Source organism: Enoplosus armatus, chromosome 16 (assembly GCF_043641665.1).
Source record: "Enoplosus armatus isolate fEnoArm2 chromosome 16, fEnoArm2.hap1, whole genome shotgun sequence".
NCBI classification, from domain to species: Eukaryota; Metazoa; Chordata; class Actinopteri; order Centrarchiformes; family Enoplosidae; genus Enoplosus; species Enoplosus armatus.
Window position 1 is genome coordinate 20,634,868 of NC_092195.1, and position 27,373 is coordinate 20,662,240.

The 27,373-nt window shown below is 41.4% G+C and overlaps 1 protein-coding gene across 1 annotated transcript; it reads right to left on the reverse strand.

The window, feature by feature from the left end:
* Positions 1-1,634: 1,634 nt before the first annotated feature.
* LOC139298510 (venom phosphodiesterase 1) lies at positions 1,635-26,768 on the reverse strand. Its single transcript, XM_070921149.1, has 25 exons — positions 26,721-26,768; positions 25,134-25,221; positions 22,989-23,129; positions 22,426-22,551; positions 22,021-22,081; positions 21,770-21,867; positions 20,821-20,900; positions 20,128-20,247; positions 19,383-19,492; positions 17,409-17,474; positions 17,174-17,246; positions 13,517-13,625; positions 13,033-13,155; positions 11,465-11,496; positions 11,102-11,229; positions 10,718-10,787; positions 10,398-10,485; positions 9,856-10,028; positions 6,605-6,650; positions 6,179-6,333; positions 5,535-5,670; positions 3,823-3,900; positions 3,611-3,743; positions 2,741-2,897; positions 1,635-1,808 (listed from the first exon to the last, which is right to left on the reverse strand). The coding sequence occupies exons 1-25, from the start codon at positions 26,766-26,768 to the stop codon at positions 1,635-1,637; spliced, it is 2,613 nt and encodes an 870-aa protein (XP_070777250.1).
* Positions 26,769-27,373: the final 605 nt, after the last annotated feature.

Below are 27,373 nucleotides of genomic sequence, written 5' to 3' on the forward strand. Positions count from 1 at the left end.
ACATCAAATGTTTGTAAAAGATGACAAGATTTGCACTTCAAGGTGAATCATCCAAACATTTGAGAGTGAACGAACTGAACATATCAAATAAACGTGTTTCCTGTCCTTTCAGCAGACAATCCCCTTTCATCCCTGAATGCCTCAGGAATCCATTTGTGTTTAAACTTAGCATCATTATCACAGTGTGTCTTTGGTACCAGCAGACCACCTACAGTGTTGACTTCACAGATACATAAATAAGGAAGTGAATCAGCCAGTGACAAGACAGCATTTAAAAAAAACAACCTTTTGATTATGTTTACTCTGGTTTAAGATTGGTAATCCATCGCATTCCAAGTTATGCCTGCTGTAATTTCCATCTAAATTACTAAACCAAGTTTCAAGTCTCTGCAAGTAGATTGTTTTAGTCACTGAAGTGAAACGAAACAAATAGGTGAAATGCAGCCTATCAGCAGTAAGTGTAAACACCTGGCCAGGTTGCCAAAGGGCGCGCTGCCGTCCTCTCCAACCTGATTCCAGTGACTTCAGACACTCAGGTACCAAATCTCACTTTGATTTGGCCAAAAACTACAGTATCCTTCCTTATGGGACGGTGTCAGACCTAAATGCAAATCTTGGGCGTAATCTCTGAACATTGTGTATCCAGTTTAAACTTTCAGAGCTCTTTAGAGTGCTAACATAAATATATCAACTTACAAATTTACACAATTTTCTGCCATCATTCCTCTCTTGCCTTATTTACTTTTTTGTTATGTTCTTTCTTTCCATTATAACAACCTGTTCCTCTTGACTGAAGGAGGTGGGGGGGGCACGCGATTCCCTGATGAAGCAAAACTGAGTGAACAAAGAAAGTAACCACCGTTGTGACACCCATTATCTCTCACTGGGCTTTTTAGGCTTCGTCGAGCCAGCTAACGCAAAGAAAGCCTAGCATGTGGAACTTGGTAGCGCCCCCCTCTGGTCTAACCATGCAGGTGAGGCAGGTGTTATAAAATTGTTCCATTATATATTGTTGAAAGATCTCTGTTGGCTGATTGTTTTGAGTTTTTATTTACAGGTATTTACTGGTACAACATGAACACAAACACACACCATGAGTGGAATCTAGCCATGCAGATAGTAAACGAGACATCCCCCAATATGATGCAGGTTCATTTAAATTTACACGTACTGAAACATATTTAAAAGAATTCAACAGCAACTTGAATTTCGTGAACACTTTTATAATTCTTGACACAATATACAGACAAAAAGGCCTAAAAAATATATATCCAACATTTTTCCAATCTGGAAAAAACCCAAAACAAGTGTGTGATCACCAATTATTGTATTTAAAGTCCAGCAGCATCACGCCTCTAAAAGTCCAGCGAGGGCAAAAAAGATGTTTATTGTTTTCTTTGTGTAAAACATCCCCTTTAAAAAAATCAATGGGATAAAAATCATGACAATCGGAATATAATAAGATTAAATAATACAAAAATAAAATTAACAGTTTAAAATTAAAAAGTAAATAAATAAACACTGTTGGATAATAGTGTCCAGTGTCAAAGTGATATCACAATTAAAGAATAATAAAATACTTTTACAGATGTTGAATTTTAATCTTAGTGATTTTTTTGTGGAAATAAACAATTTCATTGTTTTCTTTGAATGGCAGCTGTGGGGCGGGTCTTTACCCTCAGCAGCTCTGGGATTGGTTGATTGCTGCCCTGGTAAAAGTCCAATCCTGCGATCCACTCGACGTCTCTGACTCGTGATTGATGGAACCACATGTGATCTTCAACCCAACGAGATTCGGCTTCTGCACTCTGTCGATGCGAAACAAAAAGTGACAGGAAATGATGTTACGTTTGACTGAACAAAGGAATTAACGAGATTCTCTCTGTTGCTTCCTGTTTTCAGTAATGAACGGTGTGAGGCTGTAACACAGTACATGCTGGGGCTGATCCTTACCTTGGGAAAGAAGTTTTGCCTCACATTATTACAATAAAACAAGTTCTGGATGGATTTTGTTGACTTTGTTCAGAAAGTATTGACAAGAAAACCGGAAAACGTCACAAAGACATTCATGAGGACGATTCCACTTCACCAACACTTTGACAAAGTGTCTCTAAAACTATCTGCCACATTTCCATGAGATTTGCTGTAGTTATTCATGGTCTGCAGATTTACTCTTGACCCCCTGACCTTTCTTATGGGATCACCATCGAACCAAAATGCACTCTTCATCTTTAGAAATATCAAAATCTAATGGTTTGATTGCCGCAGAATCTGTCGAACACATTCATGCTCTCCAGAGGATGAAACCTGTCATTTTTGGACACTTCTGTTTACTTTGGCACATATTCTTGGCAGTCTTGGCATCTTCATGCTCCAGTAATGTGGCTAATAGAAAGAATGGGATTCTTTGTCAAGCATGTAACCAAGAATGGACTTCTATTCATAACTTGTTAACATAATGGTTCTTTGGTCTTCATCTTTTTTATTACTTTGAAATGGCCATCACTCCTTCCATAATAAAGAAATGGAAATGTCATCACCATACAACAGAAGACACTGTTGCCTTGTTCAGGACCAGACAGCTTGAAAAGCAGCCAGTTGGGAGGCAGTTTCATACTCAGCAACACAATGAGTTTCATGTAGTCAGGTGGCTAGAAGGGGAGGATTTACAGAATACAGACAGGATACAGCTGAGTCAATAGTTTCATCTTAAAAAGGTGAATTCATTGGGATTTTTTACTTTGCAGCTTTCCCAGTTGTTGGGTCTATGAGGCAGCAGGAAGGACACGGTCTGCATCTCGCCAATGCATGCGGTCACAGGTTGGGCTGAGTCCCTGCAGCTGGTCAACACCGCAAAGTAATGCGTGGGGATGGAGATGTTTGTGCCGGACACAAACCTGGAGTCACACAAAAGCACAAAAGTGTCCCCAGATGAGGAAATAATGAACAAGATGACTTACAGAAGAAAGAAGAGAGGCTGTGGTTTAACCGCTTAGTTTCACCAGTAAGTTAACTGGTAATGCTGCATGAATCATAAACATTGTTGGCAGGATTATCTGCGATTTAATGCACCTTAAACTGTGATTAAACTGTTAACTGGGATGACTTTTACAGACACTTGCCAGCCAATCAAAAAATACACATTTTCTTGGCCATGTTGTGATTATATGACTATTATTATAACGATTCCTGTTCCATGTTTTTGGTTGTGGAGAACATCTACATGCTCCCAGATAATAGAAAACAACATAATATTGCAGTAATTATGCAGATGACACACACATTTACATAACAATATGACCGGTAAGTACATTGTTTTTGGTGTTAAAGACGAATGATTAAAGTCAGTGCGCAGCTTGAATTGACTGTATTTTATCTCATGATGATGGATTCATGATGCTGTCATATAAAAAAAACACATGTTGTGGTTAGATTTTAAGTTGTGAGTACATGGTTCTCTGTGGATTGTGACAATGGTCTAATATTAATGTGACTTTATGTTAAAATGAAGGATAAATTTAAACCCTGTGGAAGTCGAGGCTGTTTGTCTTAAATAAAGAAGAAGCTGTAAACCTGCTAATATTATCATCCTCCCTGGGAAATGACTTACTGCTGGATCTGCTCTGGAGTGTCGTACTGGCCGTCGTGGTTGTAATCGAAGACGGGGCCCGTCAGTACGTTAACTCCGTTATAAATGGAGGCATATTTCTTTAATAGGGTGCTGTGAAAGTAGTCCCAGATCTCTAAAGGAGGAGAAGGAGAGAAGATTACATTTAAAGAAAAAAAGGAAGTTGTTTGCCGTGATATTAACCAGTAACTTACTCTTAAACTCGGGGTACATTGGCACCACATTACTCATTATTAGAGCATCGTACTGCTGGTCCACTGTCACATTCAGATCTGCAAGAAACAAAAAACAACAAGAAACAATGAATTGTGGATGTGTGAACGTGGCCAGAGGAAGAACGTCACCGAGCTTGTAAACTGCCGAGTACTATCCTTTGTAAAATCTGTGGACTTTCGTATGAATATCTTTCTCTCTTAAAAGATGGGTTTTGTTTCCGACTCACTCTTTATGAAAATGTGCACAGTTAAACCTCAGCCTGAGTTTTGAGAAAGAGGGAACTCTGCTGCATCCTCTCGCTGGGCTCGTAAGCGGTCGTAAACATCACTTGAACTTGAACTTAATGCATCCGGCACTGGGGAGTAGACAGTTACTCTTTTGATCTATTGGAATGCATTGTCCCCTTTTTCTGCAAATACATTCATCATGGGTATAAAAAGGCCTAATGTAGGTCTATTCTTATCATTTTGACATTGTGCCTCACTTTCAAATGAAGGAGAGAGAGGACAAAGCTTCTTGTGAAGAACGACCAAAAAAAACCCAACGCAACATTTCACTTCCAGCAACACTGAGCAGCTCTTCAGTAAGAGATAAAAAGGGAGTAAAACTATGAGTCTATGAGTATGAGTCCAGAAGTTATTTTGAATTCTTGGTCAGGGTCCAAGGTTGACTACACCCCCACAAAGTGTTTATGTGCTACTTGATATTAAACTGTGAGAAATGGAGAAGAGGAATCAAGGCCCTTTTTAGAGAAGAGAAACCCGCCGTGCTTTCATTTAATTAAAGTGATACTATCTTATAGTATTCAGTGAGCAGCAGCAACACTACCACCACAAAACATCACTTTTAACTACAGTGTATGGAGTTTGTATTCTGTACTGGAACCTGCCGAAGAACTGCAGCCAAAACACTGGCAAGGAACCACGTTAGCACTCGTTGAGGGACATGTGGGATGGCACTTTCTCACTGAGGTAAAATTGGGTTCTGTTTGGTGGCAGGGGAGCGGTTAGTACTGGCACCTCACAGCAAGAGGGTCCTGGTTTCAAACTAGCCTACCATGGAGTTTGTGGTTTCTCCCATGGAATCTGGGTCTGAATTGCCAGTGAGAGTGAACAGTCCTGTGTCCAGTGTCGCCTCCCGCCCAATGAGAGCTGGGATAGTGACCCTGCTAAGCAGATGTAGAGGATGGAAAGATGTCTGAAACATTACATCTGGCTCTTCTTCTGAACTACGTGAAGGAGCCACGGGTATACAAAGTGCAGGACTTTGACACAGGAGGGGGTTCACCTCCTGTGTCCTGTCTGTGGTTAAGTTTTAGGCAACAAAAGCACTTCTGTGGAGGTTAGAGATTGTTTGGATTAAAGAAGTCACAAAGTCAGTTCTGTATTAAAGAGGGTGACAAAGTCTGAGGAAGTCACATTTCTTTTGATGTGTGTTGTTTCAGCGTGGCTGTTGGCTGACGAGGGTTTTCTTATGTTTGTTATCTATAAATCAGTGTCAGCGTGCTGGAAACACTCTGCGGGAATGGGGGGGGGAGTAGATAGGCTGAAATTCTGTGGAAAGTGAGTATTCAGAAAAGCGTGTGTTGTGTGTTGGAAGTGAGAGCAGCAGCTCGGGGGACCGGACTGACTCTGGCTTGTGATTTGTAAAGCCCTGTGTGAGTCGGTCTCTGTGTCAGGTGGCCGCTTACTGGGTGGGTACAGGAAGGCGTGCGTCAGGTTCCCAGCATTGTTATACTCGTCACATCTTGGACTCTGGGACGCTGGGACTCTGACATCAGCCCTCAAACAGTCTGGTGTCACTGGCGGCAACGGGTCCAAGTTTGTCTTCAAGAATGGGAAAATCAGACCAGCAGTTGGCTCATTAACGCAATCACAAAAAATGCGTCCTTTTCCGTGCATATAGTGCTGCCATGTGGCCGATTCCTGAAGTTTTTAGTCTTTTACAAGACGCATTCTCACTGCTACAACTATAATTTTCCACAGTCTCGTAACATTTGTGAAAAGACATCCCAAAAGAATGTTTTTTGTTGTTTTTGTTTTTTTAATTTCATTATGCAACTGCAACCATTAGATTACACATGCAAACGTCAAGAGTGATCATGCACAAAAATCGCCATACTGTAAATGACTGATCATCAGGAATTAACTTGAAATTCATCCTTGAACAAAGCCCTGACATCACCGGACTGGGTCTTGTTATTCCTCAAGAATCAACATTTGATTGTCTATCACAATATGTATTTTTATAGGAATCAGATTCAAAACATTTAAACATTTCTCGTATTAAAATCATACATTTTCCCTATTCTTTCTTCACCACTGACACACTTACTGGCTTGTCGATGGTGAAGGAGCTCCACAGTGGCATCAGGGCTTTGTGACTGTAGGCCGTGATGAATCCCTCCTGGTAGAGGACGCAGTAACTCTGGTCAGGCTGCAGCATCCGGGGACGACCAAACAGCATGTGCTTCTTCTCTGCAGCGGACTCTGAAAGACGAAAAGTCATTCATCTTGAATCATGTGCAGCAAATGTTGTGGTGAGATTTTGTCCAGCAATTTTTTCCTCCAATCCCTGGAATTTTGACAATGCTGGAAATCAGCATTCAATTCAGTCATTTCATGTGGAGACATTTATGAAAGAACACACAGATTCCTCAAACATGCATTCAGTTTGGATTTCGCATGCAATAATTGAAAAAAAGGAATGACCAAATCTTAAGGAACTTATGTCTTTAAAGCACCAAGGCCTGTCAATCACCTCCCTCTGCTGTCAGATTCAGACGGCTGTTGATATCAAATCCACTCTGAAGGGACGGAAAAAGGAAAGAAAACACACACTGTCAATGGAAATCAATCGAAGTTATTGTTTTGTTTTCCCACCTGCCACAGTATACACGCACATCATTAACTGTGATACGACACGGCGTCATGTGCTGGCCTGTAAAGGTGTAAACTGTCACTGACACATCGTTACTTCAGTTTACCAGCTGCATTGATTTGAAAGGTTAAAATCCCCTTCATGACATCAACGCGTTTCTTTTAATTGGAACACTTCAGCGTTGCTCCAGGATACACTTTGTTGTCTACTTTGACATGTTTGTTCCTGTCCAGCTTCCATCCTTCACGGAAAATATTAGAAACCGAGATGTGAATGCTTTTCTTCCAACTCGTGCTCCTTTGTACAGGGTTTATATCATATTTGATTAAAATCGACCTTTTGCATCTGGTGTTCTGTGGAAATGTAACCCAATTAAACCAGATTCAATTGAAATGACTGGAATTGTACAAAAAAGGATTTTGCAACCAAAATAATGAGTTTTTCTTCTTAACTTTATTGTCTAACTGTACTTCCCCCACACACAAGACTTTTCCGATTTAATTGGGAGATTGTTTTCCAAAAGCGCCTGAAGAGGAGAGGGATGTGTTTTCTTGGCAGGGGAGCAGGAAAGAACCAGGGGAGGGGGAGAGGTTAAGAATCCAGGTGGTGGTTATCATCAAGCAAACAGTGAGGCTGAGATGATTTGTCTTCCTGGTGCTGAGACAGCTGAGTATCAGGGAGTGGCTGAGTTTGGTAAAACACCTGCATGTAAGAGATGAGTCACAACTCAGAAGAGGGAGTTCAGAGGAAGTCATGGGAACTCACTAAGGCCTAACCAGAGTCAGAATTACGTCCAAACTGGAGAGAAGTGGAAAGTAAAGGTGTAACGCTTCTGAGTTGATGTCCAGAGAGACCTACGCTGTCTGTTTCCCTTTCTAACCGTATTGTAGTTGCCTAACCCAAACCATCTAGTCATAATTCATTTTTTATTTCTTGACCACACCATAGTTGCAGATATTGTAAAAAGAAAATTAAATGGGACAAAAAAAAAACCCCCAATATTCTTGTTTGCCAATCTGCATGAATACAGCAACAAAAGAGCAGAACATCTGCCAAGCAACTAAACAGAAAGCAGACTCATGAATAACAACAACAGCAAAAAAACAACAAACCTTTAGGTATCACAAGCAAATCATCCAATCAGCAACCTGAAACAGACGTTTTTAAACCAGGAAACAGGCCACGCTGGAATCTGTGCTGCTGCTGCTGCTGCTGATAAAAGCCATGTGCTGTTTATTCCACGTCTGCTGCTGATTTCAGAGGCTGGTTTCACAAGGATAAGACTTTGGCGTTGGCTTGCAACGCCTATCTACTTGAACAGCACTGACTTGCTCGATCCATTAAGACTTTTCTAAATGATGAAACATGATTAACTGAGCTCCATTTACTCCAGCAGAAACTCCTTCTCCATGCCTCTCCAGGACATTTTACAGTTAGAAATCAGGGACAAGCGTAACAATACCAGGAAGAAATGAGGAGCACAGTGCAGCGCTTTGGAAGAAACTGCAGTAGAGACTATGAATGTGTTCAGTGGCTCTGGAAATAACCCTGCTAATATAATCCGGGGATGTCTTGGCATCACACTGCAGGGGAAGCGTCATCAGACGAGGAGTACATGATGAAAGACGCTGTTGAGTTGCGAAAGGACTGTTTTTGAAGAATCCAGCAATTTGGAGCCATATCTGAAAATGTCCATCCTAAGCTGAGCTCACGTTCACCTTTCTGCCCTCTCTGTCTAAGTGAGTATGCTGTTATGCTAAAGTGCTATGATATTATTGGTGACTCACAGCTTCCTTGGTGCACATCTATCCAATTAATGTTGTTTTAACGGTAATATAATATTGCACTATAATGTCTTTTTAATGGTACATTGACTGCTGATATTTAATTTTACATTATCCTCCTGATCATTTTTATTCAATTGAATCTCTGATTATTCTCCTCATATTCTATTTATATTATCATAAGTCTTCATCAGATGATTTACCTTCTATAGTTTGTGTTCTATGCGCTTACGGTTAAGAGCCTGTTGTTTTATTGCACCTTTGTTTGCAACACCTTGACACCAAACATTCCTACTAAGAACGCATCGTGATACGACACAGGTGAAGTGTATCTCCGCAGCTTTTTGTTATGGATACACCACCTGCTGAGGGACTGTTCCCTCTGTGCCAAGAACTTTCCAACAAGGAAGCTGAAGTTCGAGCCCCTCGCATCTTAGACGTGGGGGATATTTTGAGTAAAGTAATAAATCCATACGATGAGTGATCAGACGATAAAGGAGCTCACATCTGGTTCAGAGCCTGAGAGTTCAGTACTGCCGAGTTAGTCGCTGATCCTGACACATAGTACCGTCACGTAATACTTTAAAACTTTAAAAAGAGTCAGTAGGTGTGTATTCATGCGTGTGGCATCAAGTTGGATCCTCCTATCTGCCCAAGGATCGGCTGCATTTGATTTATTCGTGCTTTACAGGAACAATGCTGCTGCTCATTAATACCAAGCTCAAGTTGAGGCAGTCAGAATTTGCCTGCAGGCGTTTTCTTTTGCATTATATTCCGACTACACGTTGAAACTTCATCGATATGAAGGTGTGCATTGTGCAGCATTTCATGTTTAGAGTGTGAGCACATCTTGTGGGTATTGTCACAACAAATCTTGCTGAGTTCATAGCCTCCTCATATTTTAAAGCTGACGACTATTCATTCATTTTGTTATTATCACAATGTTCATAGGTAAGAGCAAAGTACGTATGTCACTATTTTTGGCACACTTGGATAACATGCTTTCCAGTATGCACTCTCAAGCCAGCTGAATGATGTAATCCCACCAGCTTTTTATTATCAAATGACTCTATTTATTAATATTATTATTATTTGCCCTTGTTTGCTCTGGTAGGTAGAAGGTTTGGAAACACCACTAACGCTTGCTGATTCATCCTGATTCACAATCAACGTTGCATTAAGTTAAGACCATGTCCACAAGTCTCATAAATGACTCCTTATTCAGTTTTTACCAACAAATTTAAGCTAAAAAATAAGAAAACATTTGTGAATGAGGAGCGCTGTCTTTTCTACTCTGTCCCACCAAATTCTCTCCAATTCAATCTGACCGCATTTTAAAACACCCACCAGGGCAGGACAGGAGCATCCCAGGCTGTCCGCAGGGTCGAGGCTGATCAGCGGACACCGAACAGGCCCACTCCGCTCTGCAGGGGGCGCTGGTGTGTGGTAGGGCCGCCTCAGGACGTGGTTCATACTGCCGTGGGTCCCGTTGTTGACAGTGGGAGAGATCTGCAGCACGTCTGCATGGAACAGTGGCTGTTTAGTTTTGTGGACCATATAACTCTTGGTTGAGCTACAACAATCACACTATTCTTTCAACATGTTCGCACCCTGTCTTCTAACTAAAATCTGTAACTGTTACATAACTATCATCATGAAAACACCTCCTGTTCCCAAGTGACTCACAACAAGAAGACAGTAGAGGTAATAATAGTAAATGACAAAATGTTCACAGTGATCTATTCTCTAGGTTTCAAGTCTCTGCAGGTTTCTATGACTTGTTTTAGCTCTGATTGAACCTAAAGCCAAACCTCAACAAATTACAGTCTGCTGTTTATTTGGATGCTTCCTCTTAGTGGTAATAAATCAAGAAAGTCCCATAAACTCACCACACATAAGATTGTATAGCTCGATGTTGGAAAAGGGTTCGATTTCTGTTTTGTACTGAAACTTGGGTCCATAACTGACAAACATGGCCTGCAAGAAAAGAGGAAGGAAGACATTTGAAACACATATTTCAGCGCTGCTTTGGCAATGGGATAAAAGGTCATAAGGAATAACAGCTATGAAACTACGTCGAGAAGACTTCATTTTGCATCTAATCGCAATGACAGAGATACGTTTTCTCAACATTTTAGAGGGAGGGGTGTTTAGGAGACGCTGCTGCTGTCTAATATAACGAAACAGTGTAAGAGTCCTCAGTGCTCACATGCATGCTCTCAGCGTCGTTGTCATAGCCGTGAGCGCCCCCGGAGCAGAACGTGAGCGATCCTGGATACCTGTGAGGACACACGGAACAAGAAGCCTTTCAGTTTTAGCATAAAATGAGTCCGATCAGTCTGTGAAAAATACTGAAATGCTGAGTGTGCGGAGCTTGAAGATGTTAGGGGGGCGAAGGAATAAACTCCACTGGTTATCATGAGTCACTGCACTTTCACCTTTCCACCTTTTATGTTGTTCCGAAGTACCCTCTGATTTTAATCTGTGGCATTTGAACCTTTCCATGACTAAAACAACAGGCTACAACTGGGATTAAGACACAAGTGAAAAAAACAAGTGGAGGTCAGACAAACTGAAGATGCATGATGGATACCTCTCAAACAGCCATTTTGGGTCGACTAGGATGTTAACGTCTTCAATGCGACGGCTGTTGGCAAAGTGGAGGCGCTTTGGCAGGTTGGCCTTCAAGTACGGCTTGATCTTTTGGTCTGGCTTCTTACACTGACATCACCAAAAACACAGACAATGTTTTTATTTAAATAGACACACTTTTATGACAGTCAGCTGTGTTCGTTTCCTATATTTGGCTAAACATTTTTCAGCAGCTCAAGACAAGAAAAAGTCATTTCAAATGAACCTATGTTGCATGTAACATTTGTCAGATCCGGCCTTCCCAAGAACATGTTACAGTAAAGAGGTGAACATGTAGGCGTTGGTGACATCAATGAATACTTACAGTCATGTTAGCAACAAGTCCAGCTGAGTCTACTGATGAAAGGGAAAGAAGAATGAAGTCAACAGCAGCAACTACTTTGCCCAAATCAACTGACTTCCTGTTATAACAAAGCAAAACGTGCTTGAACTGTTATGTTGAACCATGCTGATACACACATGGAATCCGCTCTTCAGTTGTTTTTATTAAGAAGCAAAAAAACGCCTGTACATTCACACACTGCACACATTACTGATGGACTGGCTGCAGATTTAAGTTAGTTTTCTTAAATAAATGTATTTTACTTTAAAGAGTATAGTGCGGTCTCCACATTTTGTCCTTCCTTTGAGCCAGGTCGTGACAAAAGGAACATTATCACTTTAAAATGTTGAGACGCTTTCTTATATAGACCTCCCAGGCTGCTGTGGTGGGTAGCTCAACATGCTCAACATGTAATATAAACACGGTAACAGTGATCAGAAGTAAAAGTGATGACGATGTGGTTGTTGACCCTCAAGAGACTGGAGTCGAGAGGCTGGAAATAGCATTTGGCACCAACAGACGGCTGTAAAACAGCCCTCAATACATCATTTTACACATTATAGTACGTTAATCTGCCTTTCCAGCTGCTTTTCCATGACAAATCCCTATATATCCACCTGTCTCTCACCGTGATGACTCCACTACTGCCTATACTGTATGCTATCTCAGATCTTGACACCACCTCTGTCACAACACGGTCATGGTGGTGAAATCTCTGACTGGATACCAAAAGCAAACAGACCTGCACTTTGTGCTGCCAAGTAACTGAAACATGTAAGCAGCCAGTACGTGTCATTATTCATCATCAGCGGGTGTTCGGAGGAGACCTTGACGATCAGGATCAGCGGCATATTTTACAAATGAACAGCAAACTATAATGTGAGACAAATATGAAGAAGTTAAACACATCATCCAGGCTAAAAGTCACAGCTGCAGCTGCAGCTGCCGGATGCAGGACGTACAGCTGGCAATAAATCGCTGACAGTGAATGAATAAACGCGTATAACATCACTGCCCCATCATTAGGGCACGAGCAGATCTGACTGTTTGTGTATTCTATTAAATGAATGTGTTGCTTAGATGTATTGTTATGGAGTGTTTGACAATTTTAGCCTTTTTCTGTCAGCTGCAACTCCCGATGTTTAAAACGGGAGCAAATAAAAATGAAATATAAAAACATAATTCAAAGCGGCGAGTAGGTTTACTTTCATTTCTGGTAAGTACAAGGCTTAAGTGCTTCATCCAGTCTCTGCTGGAAGATGATATCGGTGTACAAAAGCACAATGAAATGCACACATGAGTCGTTCCCTTCGACCAGAATCTATATCTCTCATATAAAAAACATGAGACCCTCTCATGATCCACCCCGAGCTCCGCAGGATCTTCTATGATTGGTGATGCGTTGATTGGTCAGTCGACGGTACTTTTATACACATTAATCTGTTATCCCGAACGTAACCTGCTCCTGATCAGGTTAGGCTTGCAGCATAAGTTACCATGGTGATTAGAGTTAACCCTGACGTTAACCGTGCGTGAGTACGTTTACTCACAGACTGCGTCTGTGTTTTTGGCTCTGATCCGTCCGAATGGTCCTTCAGTGACCCAGTAGTTGTTGATGTTTCCCACCAGCTCCTGCAGCACCTCCTTCCTGTCGCAGCTGGTGGCCTCCATACCTGCAACAGCAACCTTCTGTTATATTACTACCTTAAATGACAGCAACACTCTTGCTCTCTCTCTCCACTTGCACAATACTAAAAACTGACACAGCGGCCAGACGTGACTAAACAAATGGAGCTGATAAATAAAACATGCAATTGTATAAAGATAATGACAAAGAAACTGGATCAGTCACGTCTTCACTGATACCCTGATATCTATCCAGCGTGTTATGTCTGTGCGTCGCTACTCCAACCCACACAAAAACATTGGGACAGTGATTTGATCCATGACTTCATTGTGATTCATTCATTTTCAAAAGATGCGGTTGACAGAGAGATAATGTTTCCAAAGCCCTGTTTTGTTGTTGTGTGTTACCATGATCTGCCACGATGATGATGTTGAGACAGCGGTGAAGGCCAATCTGCTTGAGGCCGTTCATGAGCTGACCAATGATCTTATCCACACCCTGGATCGCTTCAATCAGCTGCAGGAATCAAGTGAAACAAACAAAACACACTCATTCGACAGCAGGCAAAATATCTCATCCTTTCCCCAAACCTTCTGCAGAGCGCTTCAATTATCTTCAGATACAATATGATGTCAAGACATACAAGAAAAGATTTTAAATCATTATTCTAATACACTGTTGGCGGTGTGAAGACGGCGACACAGCCTGCCTCCTCAGTAAACGGCTGCGTCATTGTTATGGAACATGTCAGACACGATGATTGTTAGATGGGAACACAGGGTTGACATCGCTACAGCTGTGAGCTGTCAGACGGCTTTGACCCCAGAGAGCCACGACGTCTCATTCACTCTACGCTCGCTCGCGCAAACTTACACTCTGTCAGCTTTTAAGGAGCATACTACAGGATGTAGATGTTTGGAAGTATCTGCCAAGAGATGCAGAGATGGTTTTCCAGGATGAGTTCCATTGTTTGGTATATTGTGTAATTCCAGATTAACTGGGTGGACAAGATCCTGCAGAGCCCTGTGGTTTCATTTTGGGCCAAAACAGATGGCAAGAAGATTGTGGAAAGGTGAAGATGAGCATAGTCAGAGGCAAGGTTACCTTCTGGCAGACAGTTTCAATATGAAACTAAGGCAAACTGAGACAAGGCACTTGAAAAGGGAGATCTCACTGCCACTAAATCAAACAGCTGTTACCAAAAGGAGATATTGTCTCGTGGAAAGATAACTGAAAAGCTGTGATGAAGGAGGACATTGAGTTTTGCCAGAGATTTGGAGCAACAGATCGATGACACAGATGCAGACGATCTGAAGCTGAAAGTTAAGCTTGTAGTCACACCTGCCACACCTGCATCCCCTGAGTACACGTTGTTGAATACACATGCCTGACTTTGGGCATAGCCATTTTAGCAGGCACCCACATGCAGTAATTTCAATGGAAATCTGGGCCAGGCATGTTTTGGTTCTTCCTGTCATCACGTCACAGTCTCACACTGAACCCCAAACTGCTTATTATGGTTGGGTCACTACCTTGCACGGTAAACATCCAATTACAGCGTGAGGTAAATCATCATCATCATCACAGGGTGGCCCATTAAAAGACGCAGTTAAACCACACCAAGAGTCTGCAGCTACATGCTAACATGCTCACAGTGACAATGACATTCAGTTACTTGGTTTAGAGAGAGTGTTAGCATGCTAATATAATAAAATATATAATAAAACTCAGTCACGCTCCGTGATCAGCGGCTTCTGACGCCACAAGGTGGCAGCACGGAGCCCAACGCTGCTGGGAAGCACTCCAGGCGGTGAGCAAGAAAGAAACCCTACGCCGTCTTTGATTTTACTTGGTTTGGACTGGCATTCATTCTCTATTGGAATAATTAGTGACTTAATATCCGCCTGTAGTTTTTTTTTCTTCAAAGTCGTCAGGAAGAAAGTTAAAGGTAAAATCTGTAAAATTTTTCTAATGTCAACAAATTCCATTTAAATACCAAAAAACAAACAAACAATGAATTATCATCCTGCATACATCGTCCTGCTGCCACAAATACTCACTGGAGCACCAAATGTGTATTGATCCGCCTCTGAAAATAGTTCTCAACAAAGTTCTCATTGTGGAAAATGAAACTATAGCTTAAGTCTTCAGTGGGAACCAATGGGTTTGAAGCTGAGAGGCACGGAGAAGGTGGAGAAGTCAGAAAGTATTGAGAGACCCTCTAACATATTGTTGGTTTTAGTCTTTTCATATAATTTGTTGACAATAAGAACATTTTACAACATGGCCAGCCTTATCTTTTGATTAATGCAAGTTTAAGGCAAAACAATTAGAAAGAGATCACAACACAACAGGACAACGAAAAGAGAAACTAAACTTAATATTTATATATATAAAGTTTCCACAGTCAACCATTTATTCTTCCTCACTTCTACGACACAAAACGAAATACCAGTTGTTCATTAACAACTGTTTGAGGTTAACAATTACAAATAACCTCCCACAGCATTTAGCTGCTTAAGTGCTTAAATTACTCCTCAGCCACAGAATTGTCCTACACAGTGAGATTTTACCACTTTAAGTAATTGTGGTTATTTTCCAAAGACTCTAAATGCAATCTGATCTCTTCCTTCTCCCTCCCTCAAAGTCCAACTGTAAAACCGAGATTTCTCAAACAAAGCTGCTGGAAAGTCAGTCAGTTATTCGGTGTTTGACGTTTTCTCGTCATGATGACAAAAAAGCAATGGGACACGACGACTCTCCTCTTAACTCAGACTAAAGTTATTTCAGGGTCATAAGCTCTGTATGTTGTGAAAGTTCCAGTTTTTATTTTTGATTTGAAGATAACTATAACCAAAACTTTACCATAACTCTATATTTTGAACCACGTCATCATTTCTACGGCCACTAAACGTAAATACGGTTCGTGGTAAGCTGCTGCACAGACGACCTGTACAGCCGTGTCTCTGGGGGAGGACGGTCTGCTTTCAAAAGTTGTACTTCGAATGTGCATGACTCAAAAATGATTACAATTAGTATACAGTCCACAGCTGGGACACAGCTACATTCCTGTTTTAACTACAGTGGAAACTCAGATGTGGAAAAACACATGATCTCATTGTAACTCGCTAACCATTAACAGTATAACTGACCAACTGAAATACAGCCAGACTACAGACAGGAAACAATGTTTTTAGTCTTTAAGCTTGATTGGCTCATTGGGGTTTCATATGAGATTTGATTTCTGTCATTAAAACCAATTATTCAGATAAATCTTTATTGTTTTATCCAGATGATCAGACCTCCTCCTGAGCTACAAGTCAGAGTCCTGAGAAGAGGTGTTTATGTTGGTTACTGTACAGGTTTTAGTGTATATATGTGACAACGCTAACGCTAAGTTGTAAATACACACAGGTTGCATAAGAGTGCAATCAGATCTCTGCCAGGTGTAAATGCAATCTGAACTGTTTGGCCCCGATGCTAAGAAACAACAAATCACCTAACTCCACCTCACCTCAAACTGCCTGATACTGATACCTGCAGGCGAGCCCATTCAGCAAGGAAAGGGACAAAAATCCGCCAGCTCCATCGAAATAATTAGCATTATGCAATCCGACCACAGGGCGGGCAGAGTAAATCCAAGGGCCTGTGATCAGGTGTAATTATCCAGATAAAGTATCCAAAATAAAGACAAACAACATGTAAAGTGATCTGATAGATGCATCAGTCCCAGTTATTCATTAAGGCTCACAAAGAGTCTGATGTGACTTTAATTGCTTTATTTGTGATCTCATTAAATCTTTACGGAGGCCTTTCATCTGAGGCCCATTAAAGGACTTCAGACTTTTTAAATTGTGCTATATCGGACTATGATTATCGGACGACACTAACGAGGCTAACGGGTCTGATATGACGACAGCGTTTGTTTCAGTGCTGTTTGTTTGATATCATGAACAAGGGTGGAAGTCAGGTGAGGTCAACTCCAAGATGTGATTAAAGATTTCCCCACAGGATAAAAAGGCATTCTCTCAGCTTCCTTGATTCAGTGTGTCTGGTGGACTCACCCCTCCGCTGACAGGACCGTAGCTGTGTCCAGATTTATCAGGTTCCTCCAGATACAACGTGTAGAAATCTGGTCTGGAGGAAAAGGCCATTTTTTTACTGAAACTTTACTGAAACTAAATCAAACAAACAAAAGAGTGTAATTATATGACTGATGCCACCAGAACACTATTTTATATATATATTACTTTTAATGACCGCACTGCTTTCACGGACATAAATACAGGAGCAACCAACCGTTCATCATCTGGCAGCTGCAGCCACTTCAACACAGTGAACACTCTTTCTTCAAATGGCACTTTACTGAAGAGAGGGAGACGGAGATAGCAGCAGTGAATATTATGTCTCTAAAAGGCATTTTAGCTGGAACGATGACATCAGAAGATGGTTTTGTTTTGTCTAAAGCAGAGTGGAAAAGATGGCTTTGCTGCAGTTTCTGTATTTGGTTTGTTTAAGTTGACACAGACATTCACAACGAAGCAGACGGAAAAAGCGCCGGCTCCTCAGACACTCACGTCATTATTATATTATTATGTATAATATCATATAATAATATTATTTAAATGTCCTCTACAATGGATGTTCCGACTGAGACAGCGTGAAGCGTCTTTAACATTATATTGGTCTTTTTGGTGGTTTTGACGACATGTGTTAACTATACATATGGCTGGGATCGATTGTAAGGTAATCATGTTTCTGATATCTTCCAAGCAGACTTTCTTAATACCCGAGGAGCATGTACGATGACAGTAACCTTTGTATCTGTATGTGCTAACAACATAAACCATTAGGCTATTTTATATCACTCCAAAAATCTTTGTTTTATCTACTTGGAACGTGAAGTGTTTATTTGGTGAACGCAGCGCCTTGTTGGATGGTGGAGGTTCAACAAGGTTTCCTCTCCCTCGTCTGCGTCAGCTCTGAGAAACGTCTTACTGGCAGACGCTGATAAGAATGTCTTCATAAGCATCATCTGCCAACTGAGAGCATTAACTGTTTTCAGAGTTCCTGCGTTAGATTTACCTCCTTAATCCAGCCATGGTAATCTCTGCTTCACAGACTAACATCTAAACATGTTGTCAAAACACGTTTGGCTTGGTTTAGGGAGCCATGAATGCGACCCACTGCGATCTGGTGGTGATGATGGACTCTTCTTCTCTGGGTTTGATATCAGTTTAGAGGAACAAAAGCGTTTCTTTCGTCTGTGTGGTCGTTCGGTGGATATCACTGAACTGAAGTAAAGAAGGAGCCGCTGAGTTCAGATAAACTACTCAGACCATCAAGGATGTAAATGCAACCTAAATGGCTGTTTACCGGAATCAATGGTGGCGATAAACGTGCCTTAACTGAGAGATGCTACCACAGTGTAACGCGGCAGGAAGCAGTGATAACGGTAATGTTCTGCAGAATCAGCACAGTACAGTATTTTATCAGCTGAGATCCTGCTACGGCTGCTTCATTGCTTCTAATCGCTTTGATAGGACAATAAGCAATACGATGGTATTATCAACCCGGGCCTTTATCAATGACTTTATTGATATTGCTTCACAGACTATATGTCACTCGGATCAAAGACTAAACCAAAGTGTAAACTCTGAATGAGGAAGAACACTGAGCTTGAAGTACATTTACTTAGTGGAGGTTAAATGATTTAGTACTGTGTAGTACTGCAGTATCGGTAACCCTGCGTTACCATCAGGGGGCGTCCCACTCTGCCTCCTGAGCGACAAATAGTTAACCATTAAATAGTAATATTGTGTAATATTTCTAAGGAACTTTACTATGTTTATTGTTGTTTGTTTGTTTGTCTGTTTGGTATTGTTTAATTATCAAGTTATTCTTTTATTTTTTGTTAAATGTTTTGTCTAATTGTGCTCATGTTGTATTAGTGTCATTGAGGACCCTCTTGAAAACGAGATGGTGGTTATTCCTAATAACAAATATTTCTCAGTATTTCATGTAATTTTGTGTATTATTATTATTTTCATTGCTATTAGTTTGCACGGAGGACTATTGTGATTAGTTTAACCCCAAAATAAACACAAGTATAGTGAAGCCTGATGTCCTGACAGCTGTGCAAGAGCAGATCTGAGCTAGTTCAGGCAGACTTTGAAAACATATTGATACTGACGAAACTTGGGACACCAGGTTCTCCAGGAGGACGTTCTGGCTCCCCAGCATGCTTTTTAAAAACAGAAAAGACCGTCTTACCCATTGTAAGGCTGGTAGATGTTTGGAAAGCTTCCGTTGATTTTGACATCTGATCCTGGCCAGAAGAAAGTCCCAGACTTCAGACCCTGGTGCTTTGCTGTGTGCCAGATCTACCAAGACAAACAGGACGCGTGATCTTCAAATCAAAATCATATTTTTGTCCCCTCATTTGAATTGTTGCAGGTTGATTTTCTTACTGAAGTGTCTCTGAACACTACTGTTATTACTGTGGGCTCACAGCATTGGTCTTAACAAGCAGCAGGAGTGCTTTGAGAACTTTGTTGCCCTCAGTTTTGCCAGTCAGGCTACATACAGGCTTGTTGCGATGGTTGTTGGGTGAAGGTATGTGCAGCATTAAAGGAATATCTGCAGACATTACTCACGCCTGAAAAAACGTACTACCAACTTTGCTTTTGGGGAAAAAATATAATTGAATCTATATATTTATTCACAGTTAATAATCTCCTAAAAGGGCACTAGAATTAAACATCAGTCAATGATAAAATAACACTGAGCTCTTTGTAGTAAACATGCAAACACAACATCATCATTCATCAAGAATATCTATTAACAAAACATGACTTTATGTAGGGTTAGAGCATTAACAATACAGAGGTTTACATAGCATTCTACTTTTGTTATCATTATCATCTTTAGACAGCTATATTTTGCCCCATTCCTGAAACCAAACCTACACCCACTCAGATTCATTCCATTTCAGTGAATCACACCTAACAAGACTCACAGGCTCTCCGAGGTACCACGCAGGGTTATCCTTCTCTGGACTGGACAGACTGAAGGTGGCGTCAAACACCGGGTCATACATCGTGTTGTCAATCAAACCGTTGGACTCTGGGTAGAGACCCTGAGAGGACAGGAGAGAAGTGGGTGTGACAGTTGTTTGGATATGAACCAGCTTCTCTATAAAGTCCATCTGTAGAAGCAGTGTGAGATGAGTCATCATCGGTTTGTCATTTCATCCAAAAGGAAAAGTCAGGGCAACACCGAAGTCAGTAGGATTCATCCTCTGAGAACCGTGAATGACTGAAGAACATTTCATTGCAATCGAGTCACGCCGTGAGCAAAGGCCGCTGTCTTTGTGCTATTCTTTGTACCGTGTGAGTCGTTCGTGAACTGCTGCTCTGACATCTATCTATCTATCTATCTATCTATCTATCTATCTATCTATCTATCTATCTATCTGTTGTAAAATATCACTTAAGTAAAAGTACAAAAGTACTTGCTGGGCAGAATGGTCCCTTTCAGAGCAGCATTGTGATGTTGAGTAAAAAGTACCATATTTCCATAAGTATAAATTAGCATACAATCTAAATGCTCCAGTCAAGTAGCTCAAAACTGTACTTGTAAATGTCCTGAGATACTTTCCACCCCTGCTTTCCTGCATGTGTGCATGGCTCCTCGTGCCGCGTGTCTTTACCGTAACGATGGTGTAGTGATTGGGGAAGGTCTTGCTGGGAAATGCTGCCTGCATGTACGGTGCTGAGGTTCCACACTTCTCTGTGACGTAAAGAACAGAACAGAACAGAAAACACATAAACAGTGTTGTGGAGACAATTCAGTTCAACGTGTCCAACATGTGAGCTGGATACATCCATTATGGTGGGAAGGACCTACTTACACTAATCGCTAAACTCGTTCTTGTGTAATTAAGTATTTCTGATTCTGATTCACATGCACACATTGACCCGCGTCACTTTTGGAGACATTACTAGAGTTATATTCATTTCCTGGAGATACCTTAACCCTGACTTGCCTTCCTCCTAACCTTAACCACTGATCCACAAATCAGCTTTTCTCCGATTGGGGACAAGGCTTTTGTCGTGCAAGTCCCCCCAAGTTAACTGGTCAAAAGACGGCTTAGTTAGAAACACACACACACACACACTTTAACTACAAATCGATCAGAGAAAGATGCTGGATGATTAATGAGATATGTATTTATAAAATCAATCCCAAGAGTCAGATGCTGCGATAAGTCCAGTTGTTACCTGCATTAAAAAGGTTTCTGTTTGGCAGCTGACTCTCACATTCTTTAAGAAGTTGTAATGCAAAGGCATCTGAACTTGTTTAGTCTTGTCATGTCTCGGCATGAAGGAAAACAGAACAGACTTATTTGCTGCGTCTGCACCAGAAACTAATGCAGGCTAAATGTTTTCTGTGATGGATTAGCTGTCATTTCACATTATTCATATCTGAAACATTTCGACTAACCCTGTGGAGATGTTCAGAACTTGTCTAAAATGCAAGGAACTTGTAAAGTAATTCTCTTTACTACTAAGGCAGTTAGAGGTCTATGTGCATAAAAGCAACGTAGTTTTCTACAGTATAAGACACGTGTTTCTTTGCTTAATGTGGCTGATACTAACTGAGTTTGTCCAGAACAGGGATGAGAGCGCTCCACGTCTGCAGGTACTCGGCCCGCAGTCCATCCAAAGAGACGAGGAGCAGAGGCTGGTGCTTAAAGCTATGGGGGGGGGGGGGGGGGGGGGGCACAGTCATACAGAGTACAGTCAAAAAACGTCAGTTTCTTACCAGTTAATACGTTTATAAAACGAGACATCAGGACAGACATTAGAGCTAAAAGCATGACTCTTTCACAGTAAGTATACATGCTTACCCTGCTGGACAGGTGGGGGCTGACAGGTCCTCACACTCGTCCTCCACCCACTCTGTCTCTCCTACAGCAGGGTGGAAAAAATACAGAACGCTTTAATAATAGTTCCAATATCAAAGTAACATCAGTCCAACATTTTTAATATTTCTTCCAATTCTGTAGACAGAATTTGGACAGTGTCTTTATCTGCAGCATAAACAAAATACATAAAGTTGTGTTTAACCTCCAGTGGCTCTGCTAGCTCTCACAAGCATTCAGCAGTTCATCTAACAACAGCGTCATTGTGTCTTTACAGTTTCTTGTCCAACCCTGTCTTGTCTCATTATTATCATCTCCTCATCTTCTTTCATGTTGTCTAATTGAATCTCCCTGTGTCTTTTCTTTCGTGTCCTCTCCTCCCGTTCCCACCGTGGCAGACATGTTTGTAGTTAGTGCAGCAGTCTCCTGCAGACAGACAGTCATCGGCGCAGTGACATTTGCTCTGCGGCAGCCTCTTCTCTCCGCAGCGCAGCTTGGTGCACCCCCACTGCTGGGCTGAGGTGAACAAGCATGGACTTAGTTATCTGATCAGAAAACTTTGCTTTTAAAGAAAAGAAAAGTCAGAGGAAAACAAAGAGCAGCAAAGATGAAACTGTGACTGTCACCATCACATCTGTGGAGGCTTCAGGGTAAATGACAGCTCATCAAGATGACTGACAGGTGTCAAACTCAACCAGCTAAGAGGGAGTGAGGGCGGTGCTAACTAGGGATGTACCAGAATCCTCATAATTCATTAAATGCCAATATTAAATCAATGTCATGCTTTAAAGGCACAACAATTGTGTTGCTGATGAATATTAGGTTAGAAAATACAAAGACAGATAATGACGTCTCTGTGCACTTCTAGTGCTAACAGACACAAGAAGGGTTTTTACAGCTATCCTGGGAAACGTCCATCGTTACAAACACAAAGGTCAAACCCAGTGTCTCACCAGGGACAGTGCAGATGTCGTGGTAGTCCAAGCAGCAGCTCTTGCTGGCCATACAGGCGTCATCACATCTGCAGCCCGGGATCTCGCCGTCAAAGGGCTCGTAGCATCGATTCCTGCAGGACGTGTGGGGGACGACCGGGACTGGAAGACAAGAAAACACCTTTGTAATATCTTTTCTGTGTTTTGGGCGGCAACACACCCTAAAACACATCCTCATGTGAGCGATGGCCACAGATACAAAAACAAATATTTTCCTAATCATGGCTTGACAATAATTCTCAGGATGTTACTTTATTCTAGCAATATTGTGATGACTCAAATATGTATATTGAATATTCTCAAAATATGACAACTTTTCCCTGAACTATTAACTTTGTTCTCATGAAATAATGACTTATTTTCCAAAACTGCAGCTTTATTTTGGCGATTCTTAATCTAAATATAAGGTTTTCAAAATATTTAAGACTTTTTCTTGAAATAACTTCATTCTCATGATGATACTTCATTCTATGATAATGACTTTTTGTATTGAAATGACAGTTTCACTGTGGTAATGTTATGACTTAGACTTGGTCCTGGATGTAAATCTTAATCTTCTCAGCGTTTAGTCTGGTTCTACCTCTACATTCACACGAGGGCCCGTCACAAGAGGCTCGCACAACTCGAGTCACATGAGATTCCCATGTGACATCAAGGTGTGACTCGCCTGCAGACACGCGACACTTTAAAATTCTGTACAGTCGGCAGAACTGAGGAAAGCTTGTGGAAGTTCCATGTGCGCCATCATACATGTAAAACAGCTATAAACTGGTTTATAAGACTGAGCAAGCAAAAAAACATGAGAGTCAAAGCAGCCTTTGCTGCAGTTATCCACAAACCTCACTGCAAACTGTTTTACTATACAAAGTAGTCCAAATGAAAACTGGTGCCAATGCAATACAACAATGTTAATAACAACTGTAAATGTTGTTGATGCGTAGCTCAAACACAATCATGCACCATTGTTCACAGAGAACACGATGACTGCTGGACTGAATGTCCTGTAACGTGAACAAAAAAAAACAAGATCAACGGCTCTTGGCAGAATTTTGGGTACTAAATATTTAGTTCCTCTCAGAAAAAGCTCCAGCTGTAGTGATAAGCAAAGCCAGACGGTGAGAAAAGACAGGTTTGTAACGGGATTAGTGAAGACAGTGTGATCCCCCCCCCCCCCCACACACCTACAGTGATGTTGTGTGATAAAATGATGAATAGTGTGCCACCAATCTCTCACTGAACTGCATGTTTTGCACTGCACCTTCAATCGTGACACGTCTTATTATGTTCGACCTCGCCTGTAGGCTGCAGGCGTGTGCCGCCATTCGAACAGGAGAACCTTCATCAGCTTTGACTACGGACATTGATATGTGTGCACGTACGCGGAAAAGAACCAACAACTTGTCTTGGAGGTTTATATTCACAAAAGGAAAAAGAACGTATTACAATGCTGAGTCAAAAAGTCCAGCGTGACTGTTCCTCGTGTGAGTCAGCACTTCCTCTGAGCCACCAGCAAGAACAGCTGAGGAAAACAAAGTGCGTTCGTCCGTATCATGCACCTGTTCAAATGATGCACGCGTGCTCGTTAGCTTCGTCTGACTCTGTGTTTGGTAAACGTGAACGTGGCTGACGACGGAGCTGGCCGCTTCACCTCTCCGCTGTTGTGGTGAGCAACGTCAGATGGTCCCCATTAAATGTACTGTCATCTCTAAAGAATCTATCTCCACAGCCAGGGGAGATTGAATAGTGACCAAAAGTAAACATGCACATACCTTTTCGCAGGGCGTCATCATGAGAATCGATGGAAAACGCCAAAAAGACGGATGCACATTTTCCATCTGAATTCTTTGGGCAGTAAACTCACCGCAAAACTTTTGAGTCACGATACATCTGAGTCACCAGAGTCAGTAAGTCTCAAACGTACAGTGACTCAGCGACTTAGTCTTGAGTTTGATCGTTACGGTAATAAAGCCAAGCTAATATGACAGTTGGGTTTTAAAACCTGTTTTTATGAAAATGTTTCTGAAGTATGTGAGTGTGCAGAGACATTTGTGCATGTCGATGTGTGTGTGTGTGTGTGTGTGTGTGTGTGTGTGTGTCTGACTGCACCTTTATTTCGACATTTCTGCAAATCCAATCCAAGACCAAGCCCAAGACCGAGGATCAGGGTCACAATCGATACAGCCAAGACTCCAATCTGTGACACACGAACAAACACACATCGTGAGACACAAACACAGATTTCCTTAGTGTGTGTGTGTGCTGACACAAATGGACCCTTACAGGACGGGACAGGTTTGATAACCACAGACATACGAACACATGCAAAGAGACGCAAAAGGTCAAAGGTCAATCTCTATTTGTGAGTGATGTTTTCTAGAATCTGTTGAATGGCAGCCAAAGTAGTTATAACAAGAAACTGTGACAGGCCCTTCACATTCCTGTGCTGTTGCAGCGTGTCACTACTGCAGTTTACTGCGTCTGCAAATTATGCAAATCATTTCAAAGTTGCTGCGGGGGAAATCTGTTTTAACTCAGTCTGGAGCTGATGCAGGCGATGAAAAAGAAGAGGAATTACTTTATTAATGCCTTTTGGGAAATTACATTTTTTTCACTTTTTACTATTTTATTGCCTAACGGGGGACTAACGATCAGCCAGATTGTTGTCAAGCGTTGTCAAGATTCAGGCTTGTGATTGGTTAGGGAGAAGCGTCAGACTGAAGATGGAAATGGAGTGAAATGAGTTGACAATTCGCTCAAGGACACCTCAGCAGGTCCACAGGGAGGTGAACTGGCAGCCACACTCCACATGGTCCGTGCTGGATTTGACCCGGCCATTTTATAATGACCCCAAACATTTTGTCAGACTCTGGAAATCTGATTTCAAGTTAAATATTTCATTTGCTGGAATTATTGATGCTTTTGGAAGCACAGCTTGGAGCAATTACAATTTGAGTTTCCAGGATTTTGGATGGTTTTGCTTCAGGACCTTCGATAAGCAACATATGTGCTAAAAAATCTTTATTTATTATTTCCAACATGGAAACACGTCTGTGTGTTTATTATCAAGTTGTTTCTCATATAAATATGTCAAAAGGCAACAAATTCATTGGTCTCTAGAGCAATAATCAGTTTATAACAATACGTTTGAACTCGACTGTAATCACATTTTTTTTTTCAGAAAATGTAACTCTGAAGACAAGCAGGCTTAACTGTCATAAGATGTGCAGATGTGCAAACTGTGAGATTAGGTTTAGGCCATGTGACAACACACATTTGTCAGCTGTTTATGTTCATAGGTAGCGATCTCATCAATATCTCTGGATTTATTAGGTCATTGTGGACAATCCTGTATTAAAGAGCAAACTACTTTATCAAATGACATAATGAAGATAAACAAACACAACAAATGATTCTAGTCACTGTGTGAATCCAAAGAGTGCTCTACTGGGTTTGTTGTTCGTCCCATTGGTGCCCATGATACCACTTTTTGCATTATATATAATGTAAAAACATGTGTGGAGCAGGAACTCCTGAAAAAGAGAGCAGTGTTCTCAGCAAAGCTTCAATAGATGAGTAAAGGTTAAATAACTCAATAAACTTGTGTTCAGTGTGTAAAAGAAATGTGCGTAAAAGGCCGCTGTGCGTCGTGGTTTTCCCCGTTACTGCCAATCTAGAATCAAAGCCGATACTCACAATAATCTTCTTTTTCTGCGACTCCTTCACAAAACCCATGGCTACCATGAACGTGGCAGTCACACACTCTCACAGCACACAGACAGAAAGGCAGACAACAGACAGACAGAAGAAAACTTCACTTTACTTGTGGAAAAAGGGAGATATCACAGCGGTGACCTCTGGACTAGGTGCGAGCAGTAGATAAGTAACTCATTGCCAGAACGTGGAGATAAACTCACGTTTCTGTGTTTTCAGTCCGTCAAACCGACAGATGACGATGCTTTTGACGCCTTTTGATTCCAGAAACTCACCTGACACGCACAAGGTGAAAAGGCAGCGAGCGTGGGTAATAATTAGCTAAGACCTGGAATACGCTACACAGACGGCCGCCATATAGAGATTCACACTGCCAGCGTAGGACAGTCCAATCGCCGTCAAGATCAATAATAGCTGATAACATGGAAACATTTATTGGTTTATTAGACAGGTATTAAGATTAACTACAGCAACTGTAGTCACTAATGGACTACTAATGATGCTGAGATGATGAGATATCAAAGCGGATGGGCAAGTTATTTAAGTGTCATCAGAAACCTTGGGCTTGGACGTATGACAAACAGCCTGTGTATTGAATTGTGAAAAATCAGGACCTTTGACCTTCTGACTGCAAT